At 43.7% G+C, this 17,207-nt stretch overlaps 1 protein-coding gene across 1 annotated transcript; it reads right to left on the bottom strand.

Annotated features, from left to right (window-relative positions):
* Positions 1-14,502: 14,502 nt before the first annotated feature.
* TMEM169 (transmembrane protein 169) lies at positions 14,503-16,962 on the bottom strand (the record flags this gene model as incomplete). The annotated part of the gene is made up of 2 exons (XM_082001766.1): positions 14,503-15,192; positions 16,659-16,962. 2 exons carry the CDS (start codon positions 16,960-16,962, stop codon positions 14,570-14,572), a joined length of 927 nt encoding a protein of 308 aa, XP_081857892.1. The 3' UTR covers positions 14,503-14,569.
* Between the last annotated feature and the right edge of the window lie 245 nt (positions 16,963-17,207).

Raw genomic sequence — 17,207 nt, 5'->3', positions numbered from 1 at the left:
GGCCGGCGACGCGCCCTGTCCGCATCGCGTCCCCCCGGGAACACGGCGGCGGCGCCTCGAGTTCCGCGGGAGCGGCAGCGCCACCCAGCGGCGGGCGGCAGCGACACAAAGAGAGGGCGCAGGGGGAGGCACTACGGCGAGTAAGGTAATGAGAGGGGCCCATCCTCGCCCTGCCCTGTCCCCAGGCTGCAGCAGCGGGCAGGAAACGCTGCCCGCCACCGCCTCTGCGGCGGCGGAGGGGGTTGACGTGGCACTGTGAGGGAACATGGCCTCCGGGGACAGGGCCTCGAGTTGGGCCGAGGCTGGTACAGAGGAGGCCGCAGGGGTGGTTGGGCCAGGTATGGCCTGGCGGGGTGAGGGGCATCTTTCTCCTCAGGTTATCCCGCGCCCCCCCCAAAGTACCACATTTGGCAGGTATGACTGTGTTTGTGATTTTGGCTGTGGGAGGAGCAGTGCATAGACAAGGACAAGCCCGGTTTGGGTGGACTGGGCTGAGAGGTGGTAGCAGTGCAGATCTCTGGGGCTGGAGAGGCCCTCCTGTCCTCTCCTGCCTCTGAGCACCTCCTGCCTCACCTGTCTGTCACCTACCCCATAGAGCCCGTCTGCCCAGGGCTCGCCAGCCTCCTCTTCCCAGCACCCAGGAGTCCCATGGGACACATAGGCTGAGGGAGCAGCCATTCACCTTCACCACCACGACAGGGCTTTGGGCTGGATGGAAATGTCTGATAAGCTGCATTCTGCCCGTGGAACAGTATTGATTTAATTAATTAAACCTTGGCACAACACTAGCTTTCTCCCAACATTAACAACAGAGAATTTCTCAACAAAATTACATGCAGGCTCTTTGATGAAACTGAAGCCTTCTGATTTTATAATAGATGCTGTATCACTTGTATCTTGGCACCTGTTGGATATTAAATCATCAGCAGAGATGTCTAGAGAATGGCAAATATTTCATCACATGTGATGATCACAAGTACTTCCTGTTCTGCATTACCTTCCCTGTAACCTTTGAGAATACCATTACCAGTGTTCTTTCTATTCTCACTGTATCTCAAAAACCACATGATTATAATTATTCTGAAAAAAGAGTGCGAAGTGGTGATACTAGAATAGCTACAAAAGAGTAAATCTCACATGAACACTTCAAAAACCTTGTACCAGAAGACTGACCCTACAAACACAAGTGTTTCCTTTTTATATTGAGTGATGTCTCACGACAAAAATCCCCTTTTCCTCCTTACTACATCACCATGCTTTGGGAATATTGGTTATTGAGAGATGCAAAGTGCTTTGGAAAGAGAATATCAAAGGAACAAAGCAGCTGGCACTGTGACAAACATTTTATGGGAAACCTGTAGGAAAAAAAAACAAAACAAAACAACCAGTCAGCAACTGCGAAAGCCGTGCGTTGTCTTCCTGAATGTCTCTAAGGAGATTTCAGATTAATCAGACAAAGAAATCAGGTCTGCTTACGATTATTATAGTTCCTGATGTTATTTTAGTCCCTAGGAGTGCTCACCACAGACCAGAAGCCCCCCGCCTGGGCTAGCAATCAGGCAAGCCCCCACCCCAACTGATTTCCAACGTAACTTGCAGTCTAGGCATAAGACAAGAGATGCATGTGCACACACACACACGTAAATGGGAAGAACAGAGAAACAAGAATTGATGAACTTCATCGCAATGGCTTTTCACACACCAGCAGAAAAGCATTTTGCAAGGCATCATAATCAATGAGCATTTTATTTTTATGCCAGGGTTGGGAAGTAAAACCCCAGCCCTGACTGCTGGCACAGAATATTGACACAAAACCCTTCATAGTCCTCTCCAAATCGTACATTTGACCCAAATGCTGAATCCCAGGCTTTGGTCCAAACTCCCATCGCTAGAGCAGTAATTGTAAACATTACCCAGAGAAACCTAATTTGGGTATGAACGAGGAGCCTCTGCTTTGCAGGAAGGTTGGCGTGCCTGGCCCGGGCACAGCACCCTGTTCCCTTACAAAGTCTGAGTAACACTAAAGACACCTGTAACCATGAAACTCCATCTGTGATCCTCCTCCATTAGGTCTCAGTCTGGCATAACTTACAACTTACTTTCTTACAACTCTTTCAGCAAAATACACAAACAATAAACCCAAATGTTCCCCCTTTACACCTCCATGCTGCCAGATTTCCTCAGAGCTATTTCCACCATTCAAAGGAAAACTAGCTAATAATTTCTGAAACAAACTTTAATCCCCGTTTCCTTTTCCATTACAAGTCTACACAGAGCTCCCTTATCATCAGATCTGACAAATGAACTCCATCTGGGGGCACTGGAGCTTTGTTAGCCTAGATTAAGACTTGAAGATCTTTGATTGTAAATGATTGCCAAAAGATGCTTGTGATTAATTGGCCATTTCCATTTTACAGAATGTCAGTCTCTGGGTATAAATAATAAATATGTGACATCTCTGAGGACTCAGCATCCAGGGTGATCAGCTGTAATCTCATTTGCAACAAAGTGAGTCAGACCTCAGTCCCAGTGAGGTTCTCACTCATTGCTCTGCTTATTCCTTTTTTGGTTACTTTTCTTCCCCCCAAAACCTAAGCCTGGATTAAATGAGCATGCTCTTGGGAAGTAGCAATGAGAGGCTTGCTTTGTGTTTAACTTCGCTCAATGCCTTTGCAAGGGAGCAGGGAAAATGGCTTCCCTGTTTTGTTTCAAGAAGGAATGTATTATCCAGAGAGTTGCAGCTGGGACCCAGCTGCTTATGGCAGCTCTGAACAAATGTGAATGGCTTTGATGTAGAAGCAGAAAGATGACTCGGCGTTTCGCCCCCTTGGAGCAATTGCCTACAGGGTAAAACTTTGGATAAATGCCCTGGTAGAAAGAGGAATACCACAGCCATCTGGGATCTAGCCCAGTAGTTTTACTGAGATAGATACATGATGAAGAACTTTCAACAGAAGAATTAGCTTTGCAGTCATTACCTATTCTTTGCCTGGGTTCGTAGAGAGAAGTGGGCACTAACTGCAAACTGAGGAATTATGAACTTAATTTCCTTAAGAGATGAACAAAGTAGGGCAAGGACATTGTGACACCACTCAGCTTTGTATTTCTACCAGTACAAGCTTGGCAGCAAGCTGAAAGATGAAGCAGATAGGAAATTGGCACCCAAAGCAAAGCAGAGCTTAGAAACACATCTGTTAGCATCTTCCTGCATTGGGCTTCTTGAGGTGCACACAGTTGCCTTCCCCCAAGAGGTCTTTTCAAACACCTGCTTGCAAGCCCATGCCAAAACTGTGGTGCAGACCAACACTAGTATTTATTATGTCTGTTTAGTGATTCCTGATGATCCTCCCAAGAGATGCAAGCCTAACACACTGTCTTTGCTTAGTTGCTTCTCTGGAATACGCCTGCAGGGAAAAGATCTCAAAACGCTGGTTTCACTCTCCAAAGCAAAATTTGTCTTTGGCTTTGAGGATCAGCTCTAAGTCCACAGGGCTTGTCCTCTGGCTGTCTATGACTCATGAACACTTAGCACATTACAAAACTGTGCCTTTAATACTTAAAAATAATAATAAAAAAATTCCCTCTGGGGATTTAACAGTTCCCCTCTGCTGGTCTACCTGCATGCAATGGAAGGAAAGAAATGAGCCTACTAGGAAACATAGGGAAATTATTGTGCTAGGAAAGTTAGAAAGCTAAATGGGAAGGATTATACCATACCATCCAATCTTGCCTGAAAACACAGAAGGAAACGTAGTAAGGGGAAGTAATGAGTTATGAGAGTATATTGACTTGGGGTGTGTCCTGCCAGGCACATTCTTAGCTCAGGGGCTCCCAAACTGTGGCAAATGGGTGGATCACAGCTGATGCACAACTTCAAAGCAGCACAAGCACAACTCGTAGTCCTACCCCACCACAGAGGGGACAGGGAATACTTCAGAAATGGCTCCACAAATCCTTCTGCAAGGAGCTGGGGGACTCTGAGGCCCCATGCTCATAGATCCTCTTCCAAAAGACAGTGTCACCATTGCTTTTCTTCCTCATTGCCCCCCACCCCAGCTGCTGAATTTGCCACCTCCTCTTTCCCTGTGGCTGGTCCGTTTCTCTTCTGCAGCACATTTCTCAGGCACAGTGAAAACTTCCACTGGCTGTGATGCACCAGCAGAGGCCTTGCCAAAGGCCACAGAGTGGGAAAGCACAAAGTCCCAAGCCAACTCTGTTTACAACTCCTTTTCCCCATGCGGTATTTACCTTTTTCACACTACTGTGGAATCACATTGAGAATCACACTCTTCCACAGCATGTGCTGTCTGCAGAATTGCTGCCCATCCAATAGTTCTTCCACCTGACATTTGTTATTCCCAATGAACAGAACAGCACATTTGCCTAACAGGTTGCGTCCTGGTTTTTTTTCTTTCAGACCACTTATGAAATTTGCAACAGTCATTTTTTTTAGTTCTAATCTTAGCTGCTGCACTTGCTATTCTTCTCAGTTTGGTATAATTCTTAGATTTCATAAGCATATTTTGTCTTTAGACAAATCATGAAGAAATAGTGCTCAACCCGAGACAGCCACACCTGGCAATAACCACTAGGTACAGCGTTCTGTATAACATTCTACCTGCTTTTGCAGCCATTTTATCACATGTCAAAATGCACAACAACTTCCTAGCCTGCTTAGAAGAACATCATTTAAAAGAGCATCAAAGCCTTATTAAAATCAAGGTAAATAATTTCTATCCAAAAAGGCTGTTTCTCTCTCACACACAAAAAAAAAGGAGGTGTGATTTGACAGCATTTATTGTTTAAAAAAAAAACAAACTGTTTTTCCTTTTATTTTCTGAGCATATATAAATGTTTCAATTATTTGTTATGCTAGTTTCCAGTAACTGGAGCATAAGTAGTCTATAACTCCCTGACATCTTTGCACTCACCCATCCCTTTCTAAAAGGAGATGTTATATTTGCAATCTCACCCATCTTCTCAAGGAAAATCATTATTCCTGGATTGCTGTAGCCAGTTTTATATTTGCTTTGGATGAAATTCACCTGGCTCAGCTGATTTGACAACACCTCCACTGCTTAAGCACACTCTGACTTTTCCTGTTTTATCTTGAATCACTTTTTGCTGCTGGTGTTAATTGTGTTGCTGCCTGATTGCAGGTGACCTTTTTAAATGGACAGTCTTCCACAGCTGTTAATTATTTAATTAGCTTAAAAGACAGAAGCATATGCTGTAGGTACAAAGGTTTCAACCCAGCTGAAACCCATGTAGGTGTCAGGAGGAGTCTATATAATGGAATTTCATTTTATTTCTTTAATGTATTTTCCTTTAAGAAGTAAAGACCACAGTAGTTGCAAAAGTCCAGCTCCAAAATGAGAGGAAATTCTAACACTAAAGCTTCTTTTGCAACCTTAACCAAGTACTTTGTGTCCATATAGTATGATACGGGTTTGACTACAGGAACAGGTACATTTTTGCCCCGCAATGCCACCATCTCTTTCAGTGCATATTGGGATAAAATTGGGGCTGTATGCTAAAGGAGTCATAAGACACTTGCCTCATTTATTACAAAAATTGGAAGACATGGAGCAAAAGTGGAAATTCTTGTCATTGTGGTAACCGAATAACATTTTAAGAATTAAATTCTCTGGTTTTCTTCAGCAGGTTGCCTCTGTTCTGATTTACAAATCCCTTTAAATCAGGTCTCTCACCAGTAGGCACAGGTTATGAGAGTCACATTTTCCTAGTGCTCAGTTTGCGATGCAGTCAGATCTGTGTAAATGCCGAGCACTTACAGGTGTTCATGAAAGGAGCTTCACTTTCAGCACAGAAAATGCCCTATTATACTCAATGTTCTGAAAAAATCAGCTGCAAGGCATCTCAGAGGGGCACTGAGACCTCATAGACATTTGTAGCTTTTTAAATCTTTGTGCCTTTGTTGCCAACATACAAGTTTATCAGCATTTATGCCACATGCTATTACCAAAAAAAAAAAAAAAGTGAAGTATTTACATGTTACAGTGGCATGTATTGTTGAGAGATTGCTTTGCACAACGTGTGCAAATGGGTTTTGGCCACACTTTTGAAATATAAGGGCAAAACAAAATCCTGGATTGGCTTCTCATTGAATGCTTTCATGTGTCCCACTATATAAGCCTGGGGTGCCAGCAAAAGAATAGTATGAATTCCTGTGACTGAAGATTGCTTCTGATTGCATACCTATACGGAACAGGGAGGGAGAGATGGATTACTTTTAGGTGACTATATTAAAAATTGGCATGATGTAATTTCTTAGTATTTGTCATTGTACTTTCACGCTACGTAGACAACTTTGGATGCGTTTCGAAGGCAGAAAAAAAATACTCCCGTTGGCTTTTTTTCCCCGTTTTTCAGTTTAGCCACTGGAGGGCAACGTGTTCCCAGTCACCGAGGCAGAGGCAGCCCTACAGCCTGCAGGATTAGGTAGTGTGCGCCCAGCAGGCACCACCAAACTGCAGAGGAATTTCTGCATACAGGTATGGCAGAAATCAGACAATAACAAAAAATACTTTAAAAAAAATTTTTTTTACATTGTTGTTTTTTTGGAAGGTAGATTGATACATTTCTTCCTACATCTAAAATCTATTAAGCTGTGTTTCTGCTTAGGATGTTTTCATGAGTTCTAAATCCATGGATTAGCCAAAGGAATTCTGAAGGAGACAATGTGAGGCCTGTTCGGTCTGGTATCACAAGAGGTGAAATATTTCCCCCGCTAAGTAACTGAAAACCTGGCACATGTTTCTACTCTTGAAATAACTCTGGATTAGTTGTTAAACCCGTTACAACAGATTATTTCTTTATTACATTTTAGAGGACTATCAGCAGTGTAGGGTCTGATTTTTCTTTAAATTTAATAGAAATTAGCTTGGCTCGATTGAACTCCAGAGCACCTAGGTTCCTGGAGAGGACCAGAGTTCATGTCAGATATGCTCACTTTGAGGAAAGCAACAGCCCAGCAAGAGAGTAGCAAATAGTGTTTGAAAACTGTTAAAGCCAGCGTTTTAGGAAGAGGTAATAAGTACAAAGTAGATACCAATAAAATGAAACGGCACCTTAGAAACTGGAGGAAAATGCAGACTGCATTACAGGACACAGCAAAACAACATTTTGCCCAGCAGTCATGTATTGGCTACTGCTGTTTCAGATTGAATTATTGCAGAAGCAGAATCTCAGTCATCTTGTTCTCCACATGGTCTTCGTTTCACAGTCTTTATCTCACCTCTCTCTGTGCAGTAAGTCTTTGTCTGCAGCCATTAGCAATCCAGCTGTGTTTCTGGCATCTCTGGAAAGTGCTCTCATGCAGCAGGATTGTTCTGGACAGGCTAGCTAGGCTAACTCACTGTGTAAAGGATTTGCTTTGTGGATGCACAAGGATAAGCCGTTAGTATCCTCCCCTCATCAGCATCATGCACATATGCACACACATGGTCCAATTTAATTCTCATAGCACAGGGATTTGTTCCTTATCCATCCAACCAGCCTGCAGGAGGGGACGGGGAGTCTTCAGCTGCCAAACAAGGCTCTTTCCGAGCTGGGAGAGAGGATCCAATTTTAAATCCCTGTTTGTTTGCCTGCACCTGGAAGCAAATTGAAATGAGACTGAAAGGATAAAAGTTTGGATCTTTAGAGAAATATCAGCCTTAATGCACTTTAAAAATAGAGCATTGCAAACGGTGAGGATGGGACATCATGTTTTAAAGCTCTTAATTCTTGTGAGTTCCCAGTTTGTACAACTTTGGGGAACAAAGCAGCAGTGTGAAGGAGGGAGCTGCTATTTGAGAGGAAGGATGAAGGGATTAAGTTTGGTTATTATTTACATAGCTTGATGATAACCCATGACATTAACAGATATGTGACAGTGTCAGATGTAGAGGCAGGGGAAGAATAATTTCACGTTTTCCCTGTCAGTTATTTTTTGAAGGAGTTCCTTGGAGGGAAGGGAGTCATCAAGATGACAACTGCTGAATTCTGTGGGGTTTTTGTACTAGGCAAGGCAGATGTTCAAATTTTTCTATCTTTCTGTTGAAATAAATGGCAAATTTACCCATCAAAAGAGACTTGATTTTAGGGTGGAATTGGGGCCTCAGAGCAATCCTGCTGTAATCGTGGGGCTGGCTGAAGTCACCACTACTACATGAAACTCCTGCCTTAGAGCCCGTTTCAATATTAGAGTTCATCACTTCAGCAATGTATAATCGTGTCGTAGAGAAGGCAATACTATTATCTGCTTTTAGTCACTAAACGTAGCTTTACCAACACATTTGGTGAGAACTGTGATGTCATTTAGCAACGACACTACATGTGCCCTGGGGTTATACTGCTTACTATATTAAATATTTCACTTTTTTTTTTACTACATGCATATACTAGGAGTTATTTCTGCTCATTTCTTATGTCACATCTGAATAAATTAATGAAGGTTAAAATTGCTTGTGTTTATTAATTCTGCGTGCAGCTTTTACATGGCTAAAATGTTAAGGAAAATCTCCCACTGTGATGGAAAGAGATTCTAGTAATTGCCTGTACTAAGGGTGGCTCACTACAAATACATTTAAATACATCATAGCAAAAGACATTCAAAGCTGACACTTCCATTGTTTAGGACAAGTAATGTATTTTAGAAAGAATAAATGCTCTCCTTAGGCCAACTACCCCAGGAGCTATTTGATTCATGCCCAGCATTGACACTGTGAAAGACATTCAGCTTGCTTATGATATTTGGGTTTGTTAGGATTGCAACTGCAGGTGATTCAGATAACCAGGCTAGAATAAATTAAGCTACATTTGTGTTATATCACAATGAGCCAGTTTGCTGCTATTTTGCAGTAGAAATAATTGATGCACTTAGCTTATCACTGTAGGAGCAGAAAGAATTTGACGTTACATATGAAGATAGTCAAAGGCACCTTGAAATATTTTTGTCTTAATATACGTTACCGGTGGAGGAACTTGCAATAAACCAGGCCCGGAGGGAACATGTTGCCTGGGAGGTGGAATTTTATTCTATTTGCCAGGCAGAACATATTATCAAATTCACTAGTTACCTTTTTTTCCATTGCAAAGTTAAATTTTCAGCTTAAGGAAATGGTTGGAAAAAGGAGTCCTATGACAGAGATCACATCTTTGTATCTTAGAGGGCTCAAGGTCACATTTATCCATGGCATACCTCATTTCAACAGATGCAAAGCACAACAGATTGTAGCTGCTCTTTTTTGGCTGGGGGAGGTTTTATGTTTTAGCTCACTAAAAGCAAAGGCATTTCTTTTAACACAGGGGCAAAGGCATTGTTGGCCTGACTCAAGTGTTCTCTTTAACACTTTCTAACAGACTTCAGCTGCCATGTAATGACAAGAAATTAGGGAGACTAAAAGTTAAAGGAATTGGGTGACCAGAGAGGATCCACAAGAGCCCCATAATCCTGAATTCCCTGGGCTGCCTGTTCAAATGCATCCACACTTCACTCATTTACACGAAAGGATGCTTAGGGGGCTTTTTGAACCCCATGGCAATTTACCTTGTTAGCAAACACAACCACAAACTCTCTCTCATCATTAAGTGGCTGCCTGTTAGAGAAGAAATCATGCTTTAGTAGCTAAGACAAGCAAACATGATGTCCCTTCTAATTTGCCAAACTAATTGAAAAGTTGTGTTTCCAGCTGGATTATCCCCCTTTTATGGGTAGTGGTATTTGGAAAAGGTCTGAATTTGCTTCAAACTCTCTTGCTTTTTTGTGAGTTCGCATTTCCATCCAGGGAATAAATTTGGAGGGACTAATCTACTCAGAAATGAATCCATGTAAATTTTAACTGCCTCCACATCACCAAGTCCTTGGAAAGAAGCAGGAAGGGCACTGGTCCCACAGACAATTCACTGCCTGGGACAAAAAGGGCTTGTGTAATTTTTGAGCACAATTGTATCCATCACAGGGCAGGAATGTGGGCTGGGCCATCCTTATTTTCTCTGTTTAACAGTAGTGTAATTGCATGCCTCAGTGTGCAAGAGCAGACTGGAGTGGCTTTTCTTAACTTAGTAGTTGCAGCTTCAAAAAGGTACCCATGCGGGTTGACACATGGATCCATGGAGCAGCCCCTGCTGATAGTCTTAAGAGTGAGGAATTGCAGGATCCTGGCCTCAGGATTCAAAGCACTGGCCTGAGGGATTAGAAGGGTAAATTCAAGAGGCCAGTTGTGGTTAAAAGCACCGTTCATGCTGTGACTGTTTCAGTTCTCAAAGAAACTGAATAGAATGGGTAAGTCAGTCAGCAGGCAGAATTAGGACCTTCTCTCCCCCTGGTGAAATACATGGCACAGTAATACAGGTGTGTTTTGCATGGGGCGAAGGTCTTCAATAGGAGTCTCTCCTGCTGTTAACCATTATCTTATAAAATTATTGCCTTGTACCTCAAAGGTGAGAACTGCAAAGGCTAATGAGCTTGTTCTCTGGACCCACCACTTCCATCCCCTGCTGCCACACCAGAAAGCTGAGTGTCCTTCACCAGGTTCTTCACTGGAGGTGGGAAGACCCCCAGCATACATCCGCCATGCAGGGAATCTTGTTCCCTTGGCAATGTTTGCAGCAGGCATCACACCAAGAGCACCTTCCTGGTTATTTCCAGCTGTTGTGTCGGACATGACACTGCCAGTCTGAAGAGATCACGCACAGGGTAGCCTTTCAGCTCAAAGTGCTGTTACACTGAATTCCTAGCCCTCAGCTAGGAATTTAATTTGGGTTTCCCAAAGATACGTGTCTTCTTCTTAGAAGATAGAAAATGCCAAATAAGCATCTGCCCTGTGCTAGCAGGAGGGTAAGACTGCGTGGGAGAGCACTGAGGGCATCATTTAATATTTAGACAACTCAAAGAACTGTATTGGTGGGTTGTCCTTTGACTCATCATAACAGAAACACATCTGGAGTACTCAGGGGTTGGAAGAAATCTTCCCAGCACAGTTGTAAATAGCAGCTCCAAAGTCACAGACACACAGACCATATTTGTAGAGTTGGAGAAGCATGTCCCCTCCTGCAGACCCTTGGGGCTAAAGGCAAACAGATACCCAATGAGTGAAATTAAATCAAGAAGTTTTAATTTGTGCCCTATGAAGTAAAACCAAAGAAGAACCCAGAGCCCAGAGGTATGACAGTTCTGGATAGACACAGGTTAACCAAAGGTAAAACTGAGACCCATTTCAGACACACTTTAACGTGGTCTTCAAAGATAATGCCCTGTAATCAATTATCAGCATAGAATGACTGTGTCCACCTCCCAGCACTGTTCTTAGCAGAAAATCAAGCAGAAGCATGAGAGCAACTCTCTTCTAAAGCCATGTACATCTTTATTCTCCACCCAGGCCAGCAAGGATGGGAAAAGGGAATGCAATTAAAAATAACAATTAGCAAACACACATTATCTTTATTTAAAAAAAACATCCAGGCTAGAGCAGACAAACACACTCACCAATCAGAATAACTGGAATTCCCTGCAGTTTGACAGTGGCACATAAGCAGAAATTACTTGTGAGTTTCTGAAAGCAAGGGTAGAACAAGACAAAAACTTGTGCTTTTTTCTATTACAACAAGTGACTATGATTATATATTTTGCAGCAGGCAAACCGCTCCAGGGGATAACGGAGAAAAGCTATCCAGAGAAAAGTTTGAATAAAACTTATACAAATAGCACCAGAGCTAACCCCAAGCTTAAACTAGCCCCCACCAAAATCAATGGCAGAACACCCTGACTTCAGCAGAAGCAGAGGCAAGCTTGGTTAAGCGTAAAGAAGTAGAAAACACATGATGGATTGTTCCAGTATATCCCCAAAAAGGTGGCCCCCAAACCCAGAAGCGTAGCTGCCATGGCAGAGGGAGGGTTATACGACTTCTCCAATGCTTTGTTTACATAGCAGTAAGAGGCACAGATTTGGTTTTCTCTCCACTCTGGCAGGCTCTTTGCAATTCTGAAAGCAAATCCTGCAGCTCAGCAGACATTTCACATGGCCATATTCTGTAACAACCTAGTATTTATCATTCAAGCCCTCTGCAAGTGAAGGCTCTTTGTGCTACTGACCCCAGCCTTTCGTCTAGCCTTGAACAGCTGCTGTTTGGCAGTGACAGCTGAATTGGGTTTTCCCTCTCTGCAGCAATGCACACTTGCCAGCCATCCTTCCCCCAAACCCACTTGTTTGTTGCATGTTGGGGCCAAGACACACAATCCACTCCTTTCATGCCAGCAGTCTCCCTCTAGGCAAAGCGTGAGAACACTTGCCAGCAGGCCTTCCTTCCCATTAATGCTTGTTAAGCAGCACTTCTTCCCACCCTCCAGCCACGTGGGAGCCTGCAATTTCCATGTGGAGGAGTACTAAGCAGAATGGCTGCGCTGGGTCACCACAGACTGCCAGCACTGGCATGACTTTCCTCAGCTTCTCTATTAATTCAGAGGCATATCAAGCTCTCTGTCTGAAACAGCCCTGTGAAAGGCATTTTACTGCTTGAAGTGGTCCCAGGCATATGTGAGCCTCTTTGAACCCCACTGAATTACCTGCCATGGCCTCACAGGTTGGGGTCTATTTTTTGATTTTTTTTTTTCTGGAAGTTCTGATCATTGCCTTTAAAGACTTACCCAGTAAAAACTGAAAGGTGTGCATCAGACCTGCGCTTGATATTTGGCTTGTACACTATTCACAATGTTAATCCTCAAGCCAGCACTAAGAGGCTGCTTTGGCTGTACCTCCCTGAAGGGGATGGACCAAGGATGCCGCAGGGACTTTACGTATTTCTCAGTGTCAGGCCTGGACTTGTTCATACATCACAGGTTCCCCGATGTCCTAACCAGGACAGCCAGTCAGTGTAGTCTTGACTCTATCCTTGAAATGCAACACGAAGCATTAGTTCCTGTGAAATCCAGCTTCTGAATGCTTCTCCTTACTGTCCTAAAACTAGAGCAGCTCCCTCTCTGGTAGGGAGCCTGGGGAAGTAAAACACCTATACAGACATGAGTGGCTGTGCAGCCTGACTGCACACTACAAATTATCTACCTACACACATGCAAAAGGTAGGCTCCTCCGGGTTGGGGCTGAGCCAGGCTTTCTAGCAGCACCTGCTAAACTAGAGCTCTCAGAAAATTAATCATGGTTCAGATGTGTAACTTGGTCCCCATCAGAGTCCGTTACATGTCTCTCTTATTTTCCTCATGTCCTCCTTAGGCCAAAACCCCAATAGGACTTTTCTGTTAGTCATTTTTTTAAAAAAAGACAATTAAAATTTCTCCAGCCTACGGTGGCCACCTCAGCCTGGTCTGGGAGCCCACTAAGATGCCATGCAAAGTCAGAAAAGGAGGGAAACCAATTATGAAAGAGACATAAGGGGAGGAGGGTGTATAATCCATTGCTTTTCCATATAATTACCCAGGAAGTGTTTGTGGGATGCAGATTTCCAGAGCTGAGGCACTAATGCAGTTTGCACTGGCACTAACAGACACGCACTCAGGAATGCCCCCATTCTGAAAGGGAAGGTCCAGCAGGTATTCCATACGAACTTGAAATACAGAATGACCGTTTCAGTGAGACCTTCCTGTCACAAGCACCTTCCACTCTGCTTCCCTAAATACAAGTGCCACCAGTCCACACTTGCATTGCAGTGACATGCAAACTGATCACCTTTCCTCAGAGCAGATGTTTCTTCCCTACAATGCAACTGTTTGCACTGCACGCTGTGTACGACTCCCATTGCCCATTCCTTCCTAGCAGTGCACCTATCAAGAGATCAAATGCAGATGTGTCCAAAGCACCTATCTGTGCACCTACAGTCTCCTGAGGGTGCTTGGTGACAGGCCTTTCAGGTCCTTACACACCACATTAAAGAGCAAGCCCTGCTCTTCCATCATGTGATGGGTGTTTTTCAGGTAGAGCTCATGTACCTTTCTTGGAGGCTATGCTGTCCTCTCCCAGTGAAAGGCTGGGCACAACTATTGTAGTGGTCTGTTTTTCAAACTCTGACAGTGTCTAAGCAGTTAGCCTATGTGGAAAGTTTGCTGCATTTGTTAGAACAACTGGAAAAAGACCGTTTCTAGAAAAACCGCAGGAATATTGCGTTCTGCAATTTAACCTTCACCTCTGAATAATTTCCTAGTTCCTGAAGGTCATCCCTGAAGTAGAGACACCTTTTCACTGAGTCGACAGGTCACTGTTTTGTCCCATTCCTTAGAAGTAAAGTCTAACTTTACAGAAGCGGACTTTTCAGCGTGTATCTCTGCCACCCCACAAACAGCCCAAGCCCCACAGACCTGGATTTTCTCACCATTCCCCAAAGTTGTAATCAGCTAAACCAAATCCTTGGAGAGCCATGCACCTCCTCACCCAGACCACAGGAAGCTAGCACGTTTGCATTCTGTGACATTTAAAGAGCACTCCCAGCCCAATATTTTATTCATTAAGTTTGTGTTTAAATATATATATGTATGTATATAAAAAAAAAATCAGTGTGTTATTTTCCAGATGAAAACCACTCGCATATGACCAAAATAGTCAGCCAGGACAAAGGCTCAGACTGCCGAGGTCTCAACCCCCTGCGCAGAGCTCTTGCCAGAGAGACTACCTGAGATATTGTCAGAATCTAGCAGCTCGACAATGCTGTATGGAGAACAATCTTCCAAACCCAGCTTGCTGCACAGCCAGCCACAGAAGCCCTTCTCCATATCCCTGACAGCGTGCCACCAGTACCCAAAGGACCATGCTACCTGGGCCACAGCCGAGTACAGGCCTAAGGAAAAAGACACAACCATAATTATAATTGGGTAGAAGATGATCAAAAAGGGACAAAAGGTGATTTTGTGCCAGAAGGTCCTCTCTTCGTTGTACACCAAGAAGATGTTATACCATGTAATGGTTCCATAGTAGAATGAAACCACGAAGGACACTACAAAGATGATGGGGAGGCAGATGATGGTCCAGAGGACGATGTGGGGTCCTCTGTCCAGTCCAACATCACAATTTTTCTTCTTCTCAGGTACATCTTCTTTAGGAGGTTCCTTTGACTTAGCGAGTTCCTGCAGCTCTTTGTCTGTTAGTGTGACATGGATGTCTACCATCTGACCCTTCTTCTTTCCCCTGGTGATTGTTCCAGTCAAGGTGACATATCGGCTGTCTAAAGGCATGTTCCAGACACCTACAAACACAGATAAACTCATCTACATTAGTTTTATTTTCTGTACAGAGTATTTTGTGTAAATCCCCACAGACCTCAAAGATAACTAGATAGTGCATATGGAGTTAAATTTAAAGAAAATGGCATGCAAGAAGCAATGCAGTATAACGACTATCACAAAGAAGAGATAATGAGGGAGAAGACAGGAATTCCAGGTGACAGAAATCACAAGGGAGATTCTGATCCAGCATCTGTACTGGGTACAATATGTGAAGGGAACATGCTGCAGGAGTATATGAAAAAGCGATGAGACAGAGTAAGTGAATAACAAATGGTATGCCTATTTTCTCTGGTACCCTCATGGATTTATTCCTGAACAGCGTGGACACTTGGGGTGAATTACATAAACATGACTAAGACTCTTGTTCTGGAATAAGCACATCCACACATGGATATATACTTGAATAGCTATTCTTTCACTTTACATTTGCACTGTACCCCAATGCAAATTAATTTTAAGTTTAGAAAATCCTTACAAAGTCTTATATAATTATATTTGCATTTTAAGGGATCGACAAAGGCACCAAACAGGAAAGTGTTGGGATGTGTGTTAAAGTCATGAACAGACTGGCTTAGCTTCCAACTGCCATTGGTTTAGGGTGGTCCCTGCAGTGGTACTGGCCATAAACTCTTCTATGGGGCTAAATTATGCTTCCTCCTGGTCTTAATTCTGACTAGCTTGGAAGGAGGTCTTCAGAGGCTCTTAAAAGGAAGCTGAGCAGTTTGAAGTGGCCCACAAAAATAAGAAGGCAGCAGATAAGCCAGGAGGATGTGGGTTGGGGTCATGGGGGAATCTGGTGCAGCTGACAGGCCAGGAGCATGCATTCGCATTTAAGCCCCTCAGCCTGCGCTGTTGACTCACAAGTGGATTAGCCATAGGGCCTGCCTCCCACATTTTTTCCCTGCAAGGGTATCCAGGACAGACATTCAGAAGTGAAAGTGGTTCCAAGATGCCCCACGATGACCTTGTCAAATAATCACTCTTAAGGAGGAAGCTGTGCTGAGAATATGCAAACAGAAAGCAACAGCAAATCCTAGATAATGAGTAAAACTCCCTATCACCGGTAGAGCCACTAAATCCATCTGCTTCCATCCTTTCACTTAACAAGCAGTTGTTTTAGGCATGGACAGTGCCTTGATCATCACTGGCTTAAAGCATACTCAGCATTTTTCTGGATCAACCCTAACCAGCACATACCCTTAAAACCAAGAGTGTGGCAACAACAAACCTCTGCAAAGAACTGCAGGAGGCATCCCAAATCAGCCTGTAATGCTTTTTATTTCAGAGTGTTTTCATGTATGAACTCAAGCCCTCCTTGCCTGCAGGCTTGGAAAGGGTTGGTCCCACAAGTCACTTCTGTTTGACTTCAGTGCATGCTGACATGAAAAAAAGTTTACGGAAAGTGGGTGTTCCCAGGAATACATACCATCTGCCATGGATTGACCCAGGAACTTGGAGCCTTCCTCAGAGCTCCTCTCCCCTCCGTCTTCATCCACCTGTTCTTCTTCCACCTTATTCTCATTCTCTGACCGATACACTATGATTGACTCGGGACGGGACTCTTTCTTCTTCTTTTTCCTCCGGTCCATAGTGGCTTCCCCATCAAACGTGACAGTGGTTGCCACAGCCCTTCTCATGGAGCCACAGCGAGGGCTGTGGCTTCCAGACTTGCTCTCTTTCTGCACAGTCTCCTCCATCCCACTGCCACTCTCAAGCACCTCAGTTGGCATCCTGTAGCACTTGTCTCCAATCTAACAGCTCCTGCACTTAGAAGTCATTGATTAGACAACAGTCCCATGGAAGCTTTGTTTTGGTAAGATGTCCCACTGCTGACATCCAAACTCTGCACTCCATTCCCAGCCTAAAACAAGAGAGAATGCTGAAAAGGTATCTTTTTCTTACCAAGCAGAAAAAATAGCCTGAATTTTCCTATAAAGGGTTACTTCCAACTGCTTTAAATATCGTCTGAAGATCC

This window comes from Phaethon aethereus (assembly GCF_964289735.1).
Source record: "Phaethon aethereus genome assembly, chromosome: 6".
Lineage (NCBI taxonomy): Eukaryota > Metazoa > Chordata > Aves > Phaethontiformes > Phaethontidae > Phaethon > Phaethon aethereus.
This window is presented reverse-complemented; position numbering and strand designations above follow the sequence as displayed.